At 45.8% G+C, this 18953-nt stretch overlaps 1 protein-coding gene across 4 annotated transcripts in view; it reads right to left on the reverse strand.

Moving 5' to 3' along the window:
* TUBGCP4 (tubulin gamma complex component 4) overlaps nucleotides 1–18953 on the reverse strand; it is a 63812-nt gene that overhangs the window by 7004 nt on the left and 37855 nt on the right. For 2 of the 4 annotated variants that reach the window (XM_010339563.3, XM_003928939.4), the window contains 6 exons: nucleotides 9411–9461; nucleotides 8882–8987; nucleotides 6909–7016; nucleotides 6070–6211; nucleotides 2689–2866; nucleotides 778–912 (listed from right to left, as the gene is read on the reverse strand). In XM_010339563.3, the coding sequence (XP_010337865.1) occupies nucleotides 778–912; nucleotides 2689–2866; nucleotides 6070–6211; nucleotides 6909–7016; nucleotides 8882–8987; nucleotides 9411–9461 (720 nt within the window). The remainder of the gene's footprint in view (nucleotides 1–777; nucleotides 913–2688; nucleotides 2867–6069; nucleotides 6212–6908; nucleotides 7017–8881; nucleotides 8988–9410; nucleotides 9462–18953) is intronic. The other 2 variants (XM_010339562.3, XM_074393757.1) reach the window with 2 other exon arrangements.

Genomic DNA, 18953 nt, shown 5'->3' on the forward strand with positions numbered 1-18953 from the left:
ATTTTTTTTGTTATTTTCAGCCAGCCCTTTGATATATAACGTACCCTTCATACAGCAGAAATAGCCCTAAACACCAGAACAAAAAGGTCTGTAACAGCTATGCTATAGCACACTGAGGAATAACAAGTAGCTCATATCAGAGATGAAGCATAACCATTACATTAGAAACTACAAGAGATCATTTCAATCTTCCTATTTTTTATCCTGGAATTGGAACTAGCTTGTGAGCTCTAAAAAATATTGGTACTGGATCCCACTATTATAGGGACTTAAAGTGCTCTGTCACCTAGATATTTTTGAAGGGTCCCGATGATTCCAATGTGCAGCCAAAGTTGAGAATAACTGCCATGAAGGAGATACATATGTACTTACAGAAACACGTACACACATCCAGAGATAAACACTACTTGTCTATGAAAAGAACTCTCAAATGACTGATCCATCCTGGTCCAAAAGACTTCTTAGAAGATGGACTCCATATGCTTTTCATTGGTTTCTCTGTACTGTCAAGCAAGGTTTGTGAGTTTAACTCTTGAGCATATAAGCACATAATTCTTTCATGTATAGCTGCTTACCATGCCCTATATTTCGGGAATTCAAAGACATCTTAGGTCCCTTTGAACATGCCCTTTTAGTTTTGCTTTATACATTCTTTAAAAATGTTTTAAAATGAATAACTGCTTAATGATAGTTTCATTTCCTGTCAACTCGGAGCGTGTGAGGGAATGGTCAGGTCAGTACTAGAAGCAGTTTAGGAAACCAATGAGCCTTACTTACAGGTTTCAATAGGATAAAGGATTGAGCCAGCAAATTGCTCAGGAAGTGGTCATGAGCCAATCGGATGCTTTCAAAGTCTCGGGTAGAATTGATTTGATGAAGCAGCTGGGAGAACTGAGACTCCAACACATCTACCTGACAGACATTACAGAAAAATTTTAGCACCTTGCATATTCTAAGGACTAAAAGACATTAAGATGCCTGACAAGTTGAAATGAAAATGCTTTGCCCCCACTCATCTTCCTTCTAACCAAGCCACTTTTAAGGCTCACCAAAGACACCCTTATATTGCCCACCCTTGTAGGAAGTTATCTGCATAATTCTTTACTCCGTCCAATGTCTTGGCTGACCACTCTCCCCTGCCCCATCTTTTTTTCTTTTTTTGAGACAGAGTTTCGCTCTTCTTACCCAGGCTGGAGTGCAATGGCGCGATCTCAGCTCACTGCAACCTCCGCCTCCTGGGTTCAAGCAATTCTCCTGCCTCAGCCTCCCGAGTAGCTGGGACTACAGGCATGCGCCACCATGTCCAGCTAACTTTTGTATTTTTAGTAGAGACGGGGTTTCACCATGTTGACCAGATGGTCTCGATCTCTTTACCTCGCGATCCACCCGCCTCGGCCTCGCAAAGTGCTGCGATTATAGGCATGAGCCACTGCGCCTGGCCCTTTTTTTTTTTTTTTTTTTGAGACGGACTCTGTCTTGCTCTGTCTCCCAGGTTGGAGTGCAGTGGCACAATCTTGGCTCACTGCAACCTCTGCATCCTAGGTTCAACTGATTCTCCTGCTTCAGCCTCCCGAGTAGCTGGGATTACAGGTGCCCACCACCATGCATGGCTAATTTTTGTATTTTTTAGTAGAGACAGGGTTTCACTATGTTGGCCAGGTTGGTCTTGAACGCGTGACCTCAGGCGATCCACCTGCCTTGGCCTCCCAAAGTGCTGGGATTACAGGTGTGAGCCACCACCGTGCCCAGCCTCCCCTGCTACATCCTAACCCATTCATGTCACAACCCCTCCACTGACTGACTTAGTCACCTATTACTTTGCTATCACTGGAAGTGATAGCAAAGAATAAAAATAAGGGGCAAGTCAACAATAAATAACAGATGGCTGATGAGGAGCCTTTAAAATGCTTTTAAGAGGCTGGTATGGCAGTTCATGCCTATAATTACAACACTCTGGGAGGTAAACACAGGAGGATCACTTGAAGCCAGGAGTGAGTTGTTTTTTTTTTTTTGGAGACAGAGTCTTGCTCTGTTGCCCAGGCTGGAGTGCAGTGGTGCAGTCTCAGCTCACTTCAACCTCCACCACCTGGGTTCAAGCCATTCTTTTGCCTCAGCCTCCCAGGTAGCTGGGACTATAGCATGTGCTGCCACACCCAGCTAATTTTTCTGTATTTTTAGTAGAGATGGGTTTCACCATGCTGGCCAGGCTGGTCTTGAACTCCTGACCTCAAGTGATCTGGCTGCCTCGGCCTCTTAAAAGTGCTGGGATTACAGACGTGAACCACTGTGCGTGGCCGAAGCCAGGATTTTGAGACCAGCCTGGACAATAAAGTGAGACTCCATCTCTACAAAAAATTTTTAAAAGCTAGGCATGGTGGCATGTGTCTGTAGTCACAGCTACTTGAGAGGCTGAGGCAGGGGGATCACTTGAATCCAGGAGCTTGAGCCTTCAGTGAGCTATGAGTGTACCACTGCACTCCAGCCTGGGCAACAGAGCAAGACCCTGTTGTTTAAAAAATAGCAAAATAAAATACTTTTTAAGAAACATGCCTATTGGTTTAACTCCTGAATTTTGTCAAACCCCACCATTGTATTAAATACAATATTGTAGTCCCTCTTTGAAACTCCCTTTGAACCTCCTAGGCTTGTTTCCATATCCTTTCCTTCTACTCATCTCTCAGCACAAACCTGGAGATAGTACTGAAGATTATCCACCAAAAATGCCATGTGATTTCTTAGGCGCCACTTGATCGCATCAGTCTGGTTGGACTTGAGGTGCTTGCGCTGCATTTGTAGGGCCCAGCAGTGCTGCAGCTCAGCTTGCACCCGGCGCACGCTCAATAAGTACTTGAAAACAACGTTGTATCTAGGACAGAAACAACAGGATATTCAAGATGAAAATTTCACCCCCTGCACTTCCCCCACATTACAGACTCTAGGACTTTGTGCTACCCACCCATTTCACAAAAAGGCAGTAAGGAAAGAATGACTAGACATGTAGACAAATTGTAATTTAGCTATACAATGGAATATCATATAGCAGCCAAAATGAATGAACTCCAGCTATATAACAAGGTGAAACCCCATCTCTGCAATTTTTATTTATTTTTTATTTATTTACTTATTTTTTTTTTGAGACAGAGTTTCGCTCTTGTTACCCAGGCTGGAGTGCAGTGGCGCGATCTCGGCTCACCGCAGCCCCCGCCTCCTGGGTTCAGGCAATTCTTCTGCCTCAGCCTCCTGAGTAGCTGGGATTACAGGCACGAGCCACCATGCCCAGCTAATTTTTTGTATTTTTAGTAGAGACGGGGTTTCACCTTGTCGACCAGGATGGTCTTGAACTCTCAACCTCGTGATCCACCCGCCTCAGCCTCCCAAAGTGCTGGGATTACAGGCTTGAGCCATCGCGCCCGGCCTGCAATTTTTAGATAACTAGGGAAATTTCAATGTGGACTGGATATAGGATTATAAGGGAGAAATGTTAATTTTATAGGCTGTGATAATGTCATTATAGTTCTGTTGAAATATCCCTTTTTGAATGGTTGACTCACATTGCTTCTTAGCAATATGATTTTTGAATGAAAAAGGTAAATCACAAAAAATAGCCTTTTTTATAATTCTTTAAACAGGCCAGATGTGGCGGGCTCACGCCTATAATCCCAGCACTTTGGGAGGCCAAGGCAGAAGAATTGCTTAATTAAGCCCAGGGGTTCAAGACCAGCCTGAGCAACATAGTGAGATGCCATCTCTACTAAAAATTTTAAAAATTAGCCAGGTATGGTGGTGCCCACCTACAGCCCAGCTACTCGGGAGGCTGAGGCAGGAAGATCGCTTAAGCCCAGGGGTCAAGGCTGCAGTGTGCTGCCTGGGCAACAGAGCAAGACCCTGTCTCAAAAAAAAAAAAAATAGTGTGTTATGAATCAAGGATTATGATGAAGCTGATTCTCTGTCCCTGAAGCCCAAAGCTTCCCTCTAAGATAGACTCCTGCCTCCCTGCAAGCTGAGGAGCTAACTGCTTAATGCTGAGACCCCATACTGAAAAGACACATGGGAGTAACAGGTGATTCTTGGTAGAATTGGATTTATTTACCTGTTTGTAGGCAGGCTTGCAGAAGACAGTCCCATTATGTTTGGTTTTAAAAATTATCTATTTCTAAAGGAACAAACAATAAAATAATAGACCTTGTTTGGATGCTGATTTGAACAAACCCAAACATATTTTTTTTTTAGATAATTGGAGAAATTTCAATGTAGGCTGGATATTAGATTATAGGGATTACTGTTAATTTTATTGCATGTGACAATGGCATTGAAGTTCTGCTGAAATATGCCTTTTTCCATTGTTTATTGGCAGAATGAATGGATTATGATTTGCTTTATTCAGCTCCAGCAACAAAAGTGGGGGAGGGACAGGTGAAACTAGTAGTAGAATGTTGATGGTTAACTGAAGGTGAATAATGAGGACACAGGAGTTTGTTATAGTCTATATTTGTTTATAAATGTTTATAATGTTTTTATATGTTGAGAGCATATCCAGTTGGGAGGTAAGTGGGCTATTGGCCTACAGGATCCTGGGAACTAAAGATCTTTGGAAGTTCTTTGTACAGGGTCCATGCCACTTGCTTAGCTGGGCCATGGGCTCTGAATTTGCCATAGAATCTTCTCCCTGAACCAGCCTCATCTTTTCTAGTTTATGCCCAGTCTGTTCTACCCTAAGCTTCTCTACCTCAAAAATGTAGAGAGCTGGGCGCGGTGGCTCAAGCCTGTAATCCCAGCACTTTGGGAGGCCAAGGCGGGTGGATCACGAGGTCGAGAGATCGAGACCATCCTGGTCAACATGGTGAAACCCCATCTCTACTAAAAACACACACAAAAAAGTAGCTGGGCATGGTGGCGCTTGCCTGTAATCCCAGCTACTCAGGAGGCTGAGGCAGGAGAATTGCTTGAACCCAGGAGGCGGAGGTTGCGGTGAGCCGAGATCGCGCCTTTGCACTCCAACCTGGGTAACAAGAGCGAAACTCCGTCTCAAAAAAAAAAAAATAGGAAGGATTCAGAGTGGTGGCTGGAGGAAGAGATGGCCTTTTTGTTTGTTTCCCTTTTCTTCGTTCCTCTGGTTTCACTGAGTATGACAGCTTCAATTCTCCATCCATGCCAGGGGCCAGTTCTCTGACCAGTAACTGGGTTTGGGAAGTTCCTAGATATGGTGTGAGGGTAGATTTCAGAAGCCACCAACCAGCCACATTTGCTTCTCTTGCCTCTTTTCTGTACATCTCTGGTTTGGGGACATTAGGTCCTGACCAAGCCAAGCAGTAATGCTTGGCAAGCTCTCACGATCAAGAGCAAGGGTGACCTGACAGAAAGAGACTCCAACTTGCTCAGCTCCTTTACTTCACCCCCAAGCTTGGCTGCCCCTGTTCTCTCTCCCTGGGTGTAAGGAGGCAATCTTTTCCCCAGTGACTGACATCCACAGCAAACATGCAGGCTGGAAGACTTTCCCAAGTAAATCAACAAAAAATATTACAAAATTGAGGGAGAGACCTTGTCAGGCATGAGGGAATCATCAAGGGCAATTATCTGGACATGGTACCTGAGACCTTATTTTCCAGAGGTCACAAACTGGCAGCCTACAAACTGCTTGTTATCTGGCAATTTAAAAAAACAACAGTTTGAAGTGGGTATGTGCCCTCCCGTGGATTTCAACACCCACCACTCCCTGTGTCTCATATCTGAGCTTCACTTACTAATGTGATCGATCAGTCTATCCCTGAAGGCAGAGGCGTTTAGAACTTTTGATTTACGGATTGTTAAAAACTAGTTGGGTAGCTATCTTGCTCCCATTAATTTAAAAAAAAAATTTTTTTTTTTAAGAGATGGGGTCTCATTATGTTGTCCAGGATGAATTGAAATCCTGGGCTTAAGGAATCCTCCAGTGTCAGGCTCTGGAGTAGCTGGGATTACAGCCATGTGCTACCACAGCTTGCTCTCCCAGTAATTCTATTACTGATAGTTTTTTCCCTTGCAAGTAAGGTGGGTTATATTTACCTGTGAGAGAAACCCAGAAATACTCACTTTTCCAGGACAGCTGGGGTGAAGAGAATATGTAGTGGCCACTGTACTTTGTAGGAAAGACCTAGGGCTGCCCAGCCAGATGCAGGGGCTTCCCGGGGAGAAGTTTCCCGAGAAGGACCTTCTCTTGCCTGAGTAGCATCTGCTATGATAAACAAAAGAAAAAAAGAAAAGATAACGACTTGGTTACAAGAACCAGAGACTCAGCAAGTGAGTAACATTCACAAAATGAGTTTGCAGGAGTTCAAGACAAGCCTAGGCAATAGAGTGAGACCCTGTCTCTACTAAAAATCAAAAATTAGCTGGGTGTGGTGGTGTGTGCACCTGTAGTCCCAGCTACTCAGGGTGCTGAGGCATGAGAATTGTTTGAACCTGGAAGGCAGAGGTTGTAGTGAGCCAAAAATGCACCACTACACTCCAGCCTGGGTCACAGAGTGAGACTCCATCTCCAAAAGAAAAGAAACGAGAGCTCGCTGGACTCTGATGTCAGAAGGTTACAGGTGACACAAAAAAGAGGGCAAGGAAACTTTGTGAGGTTATCTTGGGAGGTCTTCTACAGATTCTTTCCTCAGCTTTAAAATCTGGAGGCTGGAAATAAATAAAACAGGGACCATTCCAGCAGCATGACCAAAAACAAAACCCCAGACCGCCCCAAAACATAGCCTGGGCATCTCACGTAGCCTTTCTGGACTTCCCTTTTCTTCTGTATAAAACTATAGTACTGTACTACCTGATTTCTAAGATCCAAAATTAAATGGTTTCTATGGCAGGGGCTGGAAGCAGAGATGGGAAAATGGGTATGACCAGTAGGAACTCTAAGGTGGCAGGGAGGAATGGCAAACCTTTGTGCTCTTTTCCGTGATACTCAATTGTCAAGTGCAACAGAGGGAGAAGGTTGTCATCATCTAGCAATACCTTGTGTGCTGACTGCTGAAAGGCCACATTCACATCTGCAACAAAGAACATGTGGGCTGACAAGGACACCTGCCTATGGAACAAGCCCAGACTCCTGCAGCTTTCCACTTCCTCCTCAGCACGCCCAGCACTAACAGTGGGACACAGTGGACATCTGTTGCATTTGCCTAACATCCATCCATCCTTCTCTTCTTGCTGTTAACAAACTGCCTCCTGATTTTCCTTGGAGAATCATCCCTACTCAGTACAGTTCACGTATTTCCAGTGGGTTAGTGCTAGATAACACCTGATTCTAGGGGTAGCCAGGTGATGTAGACATGATCACGTGGAATGTAATACTCTACTTTGTTATGCTATATTGTTTAGGGATAGTAACACAACCAAGCCAGGCCAATCCAGAGGCTCTATTCAGACCCTTAAAAGAGTACAGCTCTTTTTTCAAGATAAACAGGGGCTTAATAGGATGTAACTTGGCTAGACTATCTTGCTACCATACAGAGCAGGCCTATCTGAGAATAAAGAGGTGAAAGATGGAAAGAGACCAAGTCCTAAAGGTGCCACACATGTCACTGGATCAAGCTTTGCCAAAAACCATCACACTGCTGAGCTTTTCAGTTGAGAATCAATACATTCTTTCTTTCCTTTTGCTTTAAGTGAGTATGAACTGGATTTTCTGGTATTTACAACCACAAGTACTTATATTTGTACTATGTAAGTACCGTGGACATCTATGATTTTACTGAGCTAGAAAAAAAAAAATCAGCCTGTGTGTTATGTATTTTCTTTCTCCCATTTTAGTTTTTTTGGTCCTTACCCAACTCTATTCATGCAGTTTGAATGGGAATGGCCATCAGTTGGTCAAGGGATGGCCACTTCACTGAACTAGGCATAGCCTAGTGTTCTGACCTTTTTGACTGATGTAAGAATAGGCATGTGGGCCAGGCGCGGTGGCTCATGCCTGTAATCCCAGGACTTTGGGAGGCCGAGGCGGGTGGACCATGAGGTCAAGAGATTGAGACCATCCTGGTCAACATGGCGAAACCCCGTCTCTACTCAAAATACAAAAAATTATCTGGGCATGGTGGCCTGTGCCTGTAATCCCAGCTACTCAGGAGGTTGAGGCAGGAGAATTGCCTGAACCCAGGAGGCGGAGGTTGCGGTGAGCTCAGACCGAGCCATTGCACTCCAGCCTGGGTAACAAGAGCAAAACTCCATCTCAAAAAAAAAAAAAAAAAAAAAAGAATAGGCATGTGATGTGGGCTGGGCCAATCAAAACCTAGAGAATTTTGTAGAATTCTCTAACTTGCAACAAGAGGGACCAGGTTTGGTTCCTTTAGAAGAGGACACTGTGAGGCATGTTCCTGGGAGCTGCTGGTGGGTCATGTTTCCAGAAGGTGATCAAAGAGTTCACAAGAGACATATACAAGATATGAACGAGAGACGTGGGGCAGGGGAGAGAGGGAGAGAGAGAATGAATATGAATCCAAGTTGTCCCACTGGAGTTTTAGATACAATAGCAAATCAATTTCCCTTTCCTACTTAGGCTAGCTCGGGTGACGTTTCCATCATTCACACTTAAAGAATTCTACTACAACACGACAAGAGGCACTAAGTCCCAATATGCCCCATAAAACATATGTGGCTATAGCCCAATGAGAAAAAAATACCTGGTTTGAAGGTCTGTACCAACTCTTCCAGGAGGGGTCATGAGCCAAGACACTGTTCCCAATGACCCCAGCATGAAGCCTACCTGCAAAAGGGCCTTCCATCTCAGGAAGCCACTGCTCTGTAACACACCAGGCTGCTCTTATGTGGAACAAGCCTTAAACGGGTCAGCAGCAGCCAAGAAATACCCTGCCATGTCAATCAGTTGATCATTCTCAGGGCCACAGACAATTACCATGCTCAGTTACTGCAGTGGGCGGTGTTTTTAACATGTGTTGAGCTGTATCAATGAAGGCCTGAAACAGTTCTCCACGTCCCAGAAGGTAAAAGTCTTTAATGATCTGAGGAAAGAATTTTAACTTACAATTCCGTAAAGCAAGGCAGGAGCTCCTCACTGTCCTGAGGAATTACATGTATACAGTAATTTCCAATTTCATCAACTTGGGCCCAAACTACAAAAGGATATAGGCATTGGACATTTCAAAAAGGTATACTTAGTTCCACATAGCAGGATGACTGGTGTGTATTTGGCCTTATTTATTCAATAGCAACATAATTATATTATGCCAGAAGAAAGTATACTCCCAAATCTTTGTATGATAGTAGATTTGTAACATTAGGTATAATTTGCTCACTTAGATAAGAACAAATGAGTTGACTCTGGAAGTCTGGGTATAGGCAACCAGTGCTCTCAGAAAATGTCAGGGAATGGAAGTCACTGCCTACCAGCATCATTGTAAGAATTAAAATAGCTCAGCCATTACCTTCAGCTGACCCAGTAAATCGGACTCTTCTACCATCAACTTCCAGAGATGCTGTGAAAACAACCACCAAACAGGGACAAATTTCATTACAGTGAGAACTCCTGCCAAGAATGGTTCCATACAAATCCAGCAATGTATTAAAAGAAGAATATATACCTTGCCCCACATAGAAACATTTACCCAAAAGGATCATTGTATTATTCCGTTCTTGCACCATTGTAAAGAAATACCTGAGACTGGGTAATTATAAAGAAAAGAGGTTTAGTTGGCTCATAGTTCTGCAGGCTGTACAGGAAGCGTAGTGGCTTCTGGGGAGGCCTCAGGAAACTTACAATCATGGCAGAAGGCAAAGGGATCTCACATGGCAGGAGCAGGAGCAAGAGAGAGCAAGAGAGAGCAAGCGGGAGGTTTTTTTTAAATCGCTACCTCAAACATTTTACTTGGTATGCTGGAAACATTTAAACAACCAGATCTCAAAAGAACTTCCTGTCGTGAGGACAGTACCAAGGGGAATGGTGCTAAATCATTCATGAAAAACTATCCCATGATCCAATCACCTCCCACTAAGCCCCACCTCGCCCTGTCTCCAACACTGGGGATTACAACTCATGATGTTTTGGCAGGGACATAGATCCAACATATCAATCACAGACCTGGGTATAAAACTGAAAACTATAAAATTTCTGGAAGAAAACAGAAGAGAAAAATCTTTGTTACCTTTAGTTAGGCAGAGTTCCTAGACATAACACCAAAAACATGATCCATAAAAGGAAAAAAAAAAAGGTAAACTGGATTTCATCAAAATTAACAACTTTTAGGACAAGTCATAAATCGTGAGAAAATATTTGTAAGTCACTTATCTGTTAAAGAACTTAAATCCAGACTATATAAAAGACTCTCAAAATTTGACAATAAGAAAACAAAAACCCAATACAAAATGGACAAAGAGGCACATGAAAAAATGTTCAACCTCATTAGTCATTACAGGCATGCAAATGAAAAGACAATGGAGAAGCCACCCAAACATCTATGAACAGATGAATGGGTGAACACACCGGTATAAACAACAGAATACTACTAAGCAATATAAAGGAATAACCATTGATAAATGCAACGTGGGTTCATCTCAAAATAATTATGCTGAATAAAAGAAGCCTAGTCTCTTCCTCCAAAAGAGTCCATCCTGAATGATTCCATTTTTATCAACTCTAGAAAATGCAAACTAACCTAGACTGACAGGGAATAGATCAGATCAGTGGACGCTTGGGGACAGGTAGGGTAGCAAGGGTGGGATGAAAGTACAAGGAAAGTTTGCAAATAAAGGATGGAAAATGACATCAGGTAAATATAATCTGAAAGGAAGCTGGATAGTGATCTTACTAACTAATAAAATAGAATCTAAGTAAAGAATATATTAGGCTGGGTGGGGTGGCTGACACCTGTAATTCCAGCACTTTCAGAGGCCGAGGCGGGTGGATCACTTGAACTCAGGAGTTTGGGATCAGTCTGGGCAACATGGCGAAACCCCATCTCTACTAAAAATACAAAAATTAGCCAGGTGTGGTGTCACACGCCTTTAACTCCAGCTACTCAGGAAGCTGAGATAGGAGAATTGCCTAAATCTGGGAAGCGGTTTTTGCAGTGACCCCAGATCATGCCATTGTACTCCAGCCTGGGTGACAGTGAGACTGTCTCAAAAAAAAAAAAAAAACAGAAAAATATATATATGTATCAATTATATAATATCTATATATATCTCATAGGTGATACAGAGGACATTATGTATAAATAAAAGGAAAAACACAATAAATATATATTATAAATATGCACATGCTTCACATATATCCTAAAATGTACAATTAGAACATACACTCAGGCCAAGTGTTTGAGACCAGCCTGAACAATATGGTGAAACCCCGTCTCTACTAAAAATACAAAAAATAGCTGGGCGTGGTGGCATGCACCTGTAGTCCCAGCTACTCAGGAAGCTGAGGCAGAATAATTGCTCGAACCCAGGAAGCGGAGGCTGCAGTGAGCTGAGATCATGCCACTGCACTGCAGCCTGGGCAATAGAGTGATACTCTGTCTGGAAAAAAAAAAAAAGAAAAAAAAAAGAAAAAAAACATACACTCAAGACAGAATATACATTCTCCAGGCATACGCAGGACTGTTAAAAACAAAAACCAGACCCTGTATTAGCCCATTAAAAAACCTGCAACCAATTCCAAAGAAAAAGTGTCATATAGACTATGTTCTCCAACTATAATGCAATAAAATTAAAACAAATTCCTTGGTTAAAAAATCATAAAATTAATTAGGATTATATAGAACATAGAACACTACATGCCAAAAACTTACAAGACACAGTCAAAATAATATGTAAAGTTTTATATATATTTCTTAGAAAACAGGTTAAAAATAAAGAAGTCAAGCCTTTCAACCTGGAGAAGAGTAATTTAAAAAACACAAAGGAAGAAAATTAAAAAAAAAAATAGAGAATTCAAAAAAAATTATCTTTATCTTTTATTTTGTTTTTTTTTTTTTTTTTTGAGATGGAGTCTTGCTCTATTGCCCAGGCTGGAGTGCAGTGGAGCCATCTCAGCTCACTGCAACCTCTGCCTCCCAGGTTCAAGAAATTCTCCTGCCTCAGCCTCCCCAGTAGCTGGGACTATAGGCACCAGCACACCTGGCTAATTTTTGTAGTTTATTTTAGTAGAGACAAGGTTTCACCATGTTGGTCAGGCTGGTCTTGAACTCCTGACCTCAAGTGATCTGCCTGCCTTGGCCCCCCACAGTGCTGGAATTACAGGCGTGAGCCACCGTGTCTGACCCAAAAATATATTTTTGAAAAATAAAACTGGCCGGGTGCAGTGGTTCACATATGCAATCCCAGCACTTTGGGAGGCCAAGGCCGGCAGATCACCTGGGGTCAGGAGTTCAAGACCAGCCTGGCCAACATGGTGAAACCCTATCTCCACTAAAATATAAAAATTAGCTGGCCAAGATGGCAGGTACCTGTAATCCCAGCTACTTGGGAGGCTGAGATGGGAGAATCACTTGAATCCAGGAGAAGGTAGCTTCAGTGAACTGAGATCACGCCACTGCATTCCAGCCTGGGCGACTAAGTGAAACTCTGTCTCAAAAAATAAAAATAAAATAAAAAGCTGGGTGGGTACAGTGGCAGACACCTAGAGTTCCAGTTACTTGGGAGGCTGAGGCAGAAGTTTCACTTGAGTCTAGGAATTCTGGGCTGTAGTGTGCTACACCAATTGTGTGTCCACAATAAATTCAACATCAATATGGTGACCATCTGGGAGCAGGGGACCACCAGGTTGCCTAAGAATGGGTGAACTGGCCCAGGTCAGAAATGAAGCAGGTTAAAACTGCAGTGCTGGGGTATGGTGGCTCTCATCTGTAATCCCAGCACTTTAGGAGGCTAAGATGGGATGACTGCTTGAGGCCGAGGGTTCTAGACCAGCCTCGGCAACATACTGAGACTCCATCTCTACAAAAAAATTTAATTATTAGCGGAGCATGATGTTTTGCCCTTGTCCTAGCTACTCAGGAGGCTGAGGCAGGAGGATTGCTTTACCTTTAAAGTTCAAGATTACAGTGAGCTATGATCACACCGTTGCACTCCAGCCTGGAAGACAGAACAAGAACCAATCTCTGGGGGGAAAAAAAAGAAAAAAGAAAATGAAAGGCCAGTTGCTGTGGCTCATGCGTATAATCCTTGCACTTTGGGAGGCTGAGGCAGAAGGGAGGATTGCTTGAGCCCAGGAATTGGAGGCTGCAGTGAGCAATAATTACACCACTGCACTCTGGCCTGGGTAAAAGAGTAAGAAGAGTAAGATCCTGTCTCAATTTAAAAAAAAAAAAGAAAAAAAAAAAATGAATGAGCCAGCCATGGTGCACTGTGGTGTACACCTCTAGTCCCAGCTACTTGGGAGGCTTAGATGGGAAAATCGATTGAGGCAGAAGGTCGAGCTGCAATGACCCGTGATTGCACCACTGCTCTCCAGGCTGAGTGACAGAGCGAGAAGCTGTCTGTAAAAATTTTTTTTAATTCAAGAAAAAGCCAGGCCCAGTGGCTCATGCCTGTAATCCCAGCACTTTGAGATGCTGAGGTGGGTGGATCATTTGAGGTCAGGAGTTCAAGACCACCCTGGCCAAAATGGTGAAACCCCAACTCTACTAAAAATACAAAAATTAGCTGGCTGTTATGGTGCATGTCTGTAATCCCAGCTACTCAGGAGGCTGAGATGGGAGAATCCCTTGAACCTAGGAGGTGGAGGTTGCAGTGAGCCAAGATCATGTCACTGCACTCTAGCCTGGGCCACAGTGAGACTGTCACAAAAAAAGTATAAAAACAAAAGCTTGTTCTTTGAAAAGACTAGTAAGACAACGATAAAAATAAAATCTAAATAAATAAAAACAAATCTAGATGAAATAGGTAAATTCCTAGAAAATACCAAAATTAGTACAAGAAATAATTGTTTTATGTCAATAGGTTTTCAATACACTCGACTAGTTAAGTCTTCCCTCCTAAAATACCTAGCTTAATTTTCAGGTAAATTCAAACTTTCAGTAAGAATTCCTGTCTTACGTAAACTGTTCTAAAAAACAGATAAAGAACAAAACCTACCTAGCCCAGTTTATGAGGACTATAGAATCTCTAGTCCAAAACCATATAAGCAAAATACAGGACAAGAAGGGTAGTCTTATTTCATTACTGATATGGTTTGGCTGTGTGGCCACCCAAACCTCATCTTGAATTGTAGCTCCCGTAATTCCTACACAGTGGGAAGGACCTGGTGGGAGGTAATTGAATCATGGGGGTGGGTCTTTCTCATGCTGTTCTTGTGATAGTGAATAAATCACATGAGATCTCATGATTTTATAAAGGGAAGTTCCCCTACACAAGCTCTCTTGCCTGTTGCCATGCATGATGTGAGTTTGTTCCTCATTCCCCTTCAGCCATGATTCTGAGGCCTCCCCAGCTATGTGGAACTGTGAGTCCATTAAACCACTTTCCTTTACAAATTACCCAATCTTGGCTATGTCTTTATTAGCAGCCTGAGAACAAACTAATACAACTAGTGGATATAGATGTAAAATGTCACAATCAAGCAGTGTTTATCTCAGAAAGAATCAACATCTCAAAATCTAACCAGAAATTTATCATATAGACTAAAGGAGAAAAAGAAACCAGAGCAAGAAACTGAACCTTAATTGATACAGAAAGATAAAATTCAACATCTGCTTATGATAAAAATTGGACTAGGTATGGTGACTCATAGAAGAAACTGAAACTCCTGAGCCAAGGAGTTCAAGATCAGCCTGGGCAACAAAGCAAGACTCCATGTCAAAAAATAAAAACAGAAGGAAAGTTACCTAATTTGCAGATGGTATGATCATCTACTTAGAACAACTCATAGAATCAGGCTATTAGAATTTAAAACAGTTCAACAAGTTGCAAGGTTTAAGATTAACCTACAGAAAGTAATACCACTATTTCTCTATGTAAACAGTAAAAACTAAAGACATAATTAAAATAAGAACTATTAAGTACCTAAGAATTTTAAATCTTTTTCAAGTACTAAAATACATACAGAAAAGTACAAGTCATAAGTTCATAGCTTGAAGATTTTTACAAATTGAATATGTGTACTGCCAGCACCCAGATCAAGAAGTGGCACAAACCAGTGTTACCAGCACCCTAGAAGCCCCGCTCACGTCCCTTCCTTTGACTTAAAGGCAAATACAGTCCTAACATCCAGCACCAGATTCACTTTGCCCGTTTTTGAAATTTACAGAAATAGATTCACATAGTATATATACTTTAAAGAAAAAAAATTTTAAAGGAGAGAAAGTCCCAAAAGGGATAAGTATAACATCTATTTACAAAACGCTCCCCACTTTTCCTTCTGGGCACACAATTTATTTTCATTACTGTGGGCTGTTACTGTTCCAATAACGTCTTCCAAAGTCTACTAGCTACAATTCTAAAAAACTTAAAAGAGTCTGCTTCAGTTTGCTTACCATTTTTACAAACTGGAAATATAATTCCTAGCAAACTTTCACGATAAAAAAAAATTTTTCCTCTTATTTTTAATTTAGTACAATTCTACTTATCTCCATTAATTATATTTTCCAAAGATTTATAACAAAAATGATAAAACAACAAATAGATTTTTAAAGATCAAAGGAACTGATACCAACCCCTTTAGACTAAACCTGACTTGGCCTTTAGACCGGAGCGAGGCAATGTCTTAAAATTTTGAAAGGACAGAAACATGGGTCGTTTAGATATTTACTCGCCTACAAAGAATCAAATCAAACCATACTTCACAGCCATTTTAAGATCGAACATTCTGTGTCTACATCATAGCTCCATCTCTGAGGACCAGGTGTTTTTGAGACAGTGACTAGAAAGGGAAACCATATTTATAATACATTCCTGTGCTTCCAACCCATGGAGATTTGATGCTCTTAGCAGTTCCAAACACTGACCTAAGTGCATTGCTTTTTAGTCCTGTCTGTTTCAAAATCTCTAGTAGAGGTCTTTAGTGGATGGACTGGCTTGCTTAATTAGAAGTGCCTGCCAGGCGTGGTGGCTCACCCTGTAATCTCAGCACTTTGAGAGGCCGAGGCAGAAGGATCACTTGAGCCCAAAAGTTCAAGACCAGCCCGGCCAGTAAACAGAACCCCTCGTCTCTATTAAAATACAAAGAAGTTTGCCAGGAATGCTGGCGCAGGCCTGTTGTCACAGCTACTCAAGCAGCTGAGGCACATGAATTACTTCAACCCGGGAGGCAGAGGTTGACTCCAGCCTTGGTGAAAGGAAGGGGAAAGGGGATGGAGAAGGGGAGAGGAAGTGGAAGGAAAGGAGAAGGGAAAGGGAAGGGGAAGAGGAAGAGATGGGGAAGGGACAGGGACAAGGACAGGAATGGGAAAGGGAAACAAAAAGGAAGGGGAAGGGAAGGGGAAGATGAAGGGGAAGGGGAAGAGGAAGGATCGGGAAGGGGAGACGAATAGGAGGGGAAGAGGAAGGAAAGGGAAGCAGAAGAGAAAGGTGAAGGAAAGGGGAAGGTGAAGGGAAAAAAAGGGGATGTAAAGGAGAAGCAGAAGGGAAAGCTGAAGTTGAAAGAAAGGGGAATAAGAAGGGGAAGGTGAAAGAAAGGGGGGAAAAAAGGAGAAGGGGAAGGGAAAAAGGGGAAGGTGAAGGGAAGGGAAAGGCGGAGGTGAAGGTGAAAGGAAGGTGAAGTTGAGGGGAAGGGAAAGGTGAAGGGGTAGGGAAGGGGAAGGAGAAGGTTAAAAGTGAATGAGAGGGGAAGGTAAAGGTGAAAGGAAGAGGAACAAGAAGGAAGGGGAGGAGGAGGGGGCAGGGGCAGGGAAAGGGGCAGGGAAAGGGGCAGAGAAAAGAGAAGGGAAAGGGCAGAGAAAAGGGCAGGGGGAGGCGGCTGCGGGGGGGCGGCGGTGGGGGGAGGGAGGTGGGGGGGAGGTGGGGGGGAGGTGGGGGGAGGCGGGGTGGGGAGGCGGGGTGGGGAGGCGGGGTGGGGAGGCGGGGTGGGGGAGGCGGGAGGGGGAGGCGGCGGGGGGAGGCGGCGGGGGGAGGCGGCGGGGGGGAGGCGGCGGGGGGAGGCGGCGGGGGGGAGGCGGCGGGGGGAGGCGGCGGGGGGGAGGCGGCGGGGGGAGGCGGCGGGGGGGAGGCGGCGGGGGGGAGGCGGCGGGGGGGAGGCGGCGGGGGGGAGGCGGCGGGGGGGAGGCGGCGGGGGGGAGGCGGCGGGGGGGAGGCGGCGGGGGGAGGCGGCGGGGGGAGGCGGCGGGGGGAGGCGGCGGGGGGAGGCGGCGGGGAGGCGGGGGGGAGGCGGGGGGGAGGCGGGGGGGAGATGGGGAAGAGAAGATGATGAAGGAAAGGGGAAAGGAAGGGGAAGGTAAAATGCTAGAAAGGGAAAGGTTAAGGTGAAAAGAAGGGGAAGGAAAAGCAAAGAAAGGAAAGGGAAGGGGAAGGAGGAATGGGGAAGGGGAAGGTGACAGTAAAGGAAAGGGGAAGGGGAAGAAGGGAAGGAGAAGGTAAAGAGAAAGGGGAAGGGGTATGTAAAGGAGGGGGTGGGGGAGGGGGAGGGATATGGGAAAAGGAGGGGTGGCGGAGGGGAAGAGGAGGGGACGAGAAGAGGAAGAGAAGCAGAGAGAAGGGGAAGGGGTATGGGAAGGGCAGGGGTGGGGGAGAGGGGTTGGGGAGAGGAAGAGAAGGGAAAGAAGGGAAGGGGAAGGGGGAAGGGGAGGGGAGGAGAAGGAAAGGGGAAAGGAAAAGGGAGGTGGAGGGGAAGGAACAGGGGAAGGGAAGAGAAGGGGAAGGGAAGGAACGGAAAGAAAAGGGAATTAGAAGGGAAGGGGAAGCAAAGTGGAGAGAAAGGGGAAGAGAAGCGGAAGGATGGGGGAAGAGGAGACGGCAGTGGGGAGACGGCAGGCGGGGAGACGGCAGGCGGGGAGCGGGGAGAGCCGGGAGAAGGGGAGAGCCGGGAGAAGGGGAGAGCCGGGAGAAGGGGAGAGCCGGGAGAAGGGGAGAGCCGGGAGAAGGGGAGAGCCGGGAGAAGGGGAGAGCCGGGAGAAGGGGAGAGCCGGGAGAAGGGGGGAGCCGGGAGCCGGGAGAAGGGGGGAGCCGGGAGCCGGGAGAAGGGGGGAGCCGGGAGCCGGGAGAAGGGGGGAGCCGGGAGCCGGGAGAAGGGGGGAGCCGGGAGCCGGGAGAAGGGGGGAGCCGGGAGCCGGGAGAAGGGGGGAGCCGGGAGCCGGGAGAAGGGGGGAGCCGGGAGCCGGGAGAAGGGGGGAGCCGGGAGCCGGGAGAAGGGGGGAGCCGGGAGCCGGGAGAAGGGGGGAGCCGGGAGCCGGGAGAAGGGGGGAGCCGGGAGCCGGGAGAGGGGAGAGCCGGGATCCGGGAGAGCCGGGAGAGCCGGGAGCGAGCGGGGAGAAGGGGGAGCCGGGAGAAGGGGGAGCCGGGAGAAGGGGGAGCCGGGAGAAGGAGGAGCCGGGAGAAGGGGGAGCCGGGAGAAGGGGGAGCCGGGAGAAGGGGGAGCCGGGAGAAGGGGGAGCCGGGAGAAGGGGGAGCCGGGAGAAGGGAGAAGGGGGAGCCGGGAGAAGGGGGAGCCGGGAGAAGGGAGAGGGGAGAGGAAGGAGCCGGGAGAGGGGAGAGGGGAGAGGAAGGAGCCGGGAGAGGGGAGAGGGGAGAGGAAGGAGCCGGGAGAGGGGAGAGGAAAGAGCCGGGAGAGGGGAGAGGAAAGAGCCGGGAGAGGGGAGAGGAAAGAGCCGGGAGAGGGGAGAGGAAAGAGCCGGGAGAGGGGAGAGGAAAGAGCCGGGAGAGGGGAGAGGAAAGAGCCGGGAGAGGGGAGAGGAAAGAGCCGGGAGAGGGGAGAGGAAAGAGCCGGGAGAGGGGAGAGGAAAGAGCCGGGAGAGGGGAGAGGGGAGAGGAAAGAGCCGGGAGAGGGGAGAGGAAAGAGCCGGGAGAGGGGAGAGGGGAGGAGAGGGGAGAGGGGAGAGGGGAGG

Source organism: Saimiri boliviensis, chromosome 2, assembly GCF_048565385.1.
Source record: "Saimiri boliviensis isolate mSaiBol1 chromosome 2, mSaiBol1.pri, whole genome shotgun sequence".
NCBI classification, from domain to species: Eukaryota; Metazoa; Chordata; class Mammalia; order Primates; family Cebidae; genus Saimiri; species Saimiri boliviensis.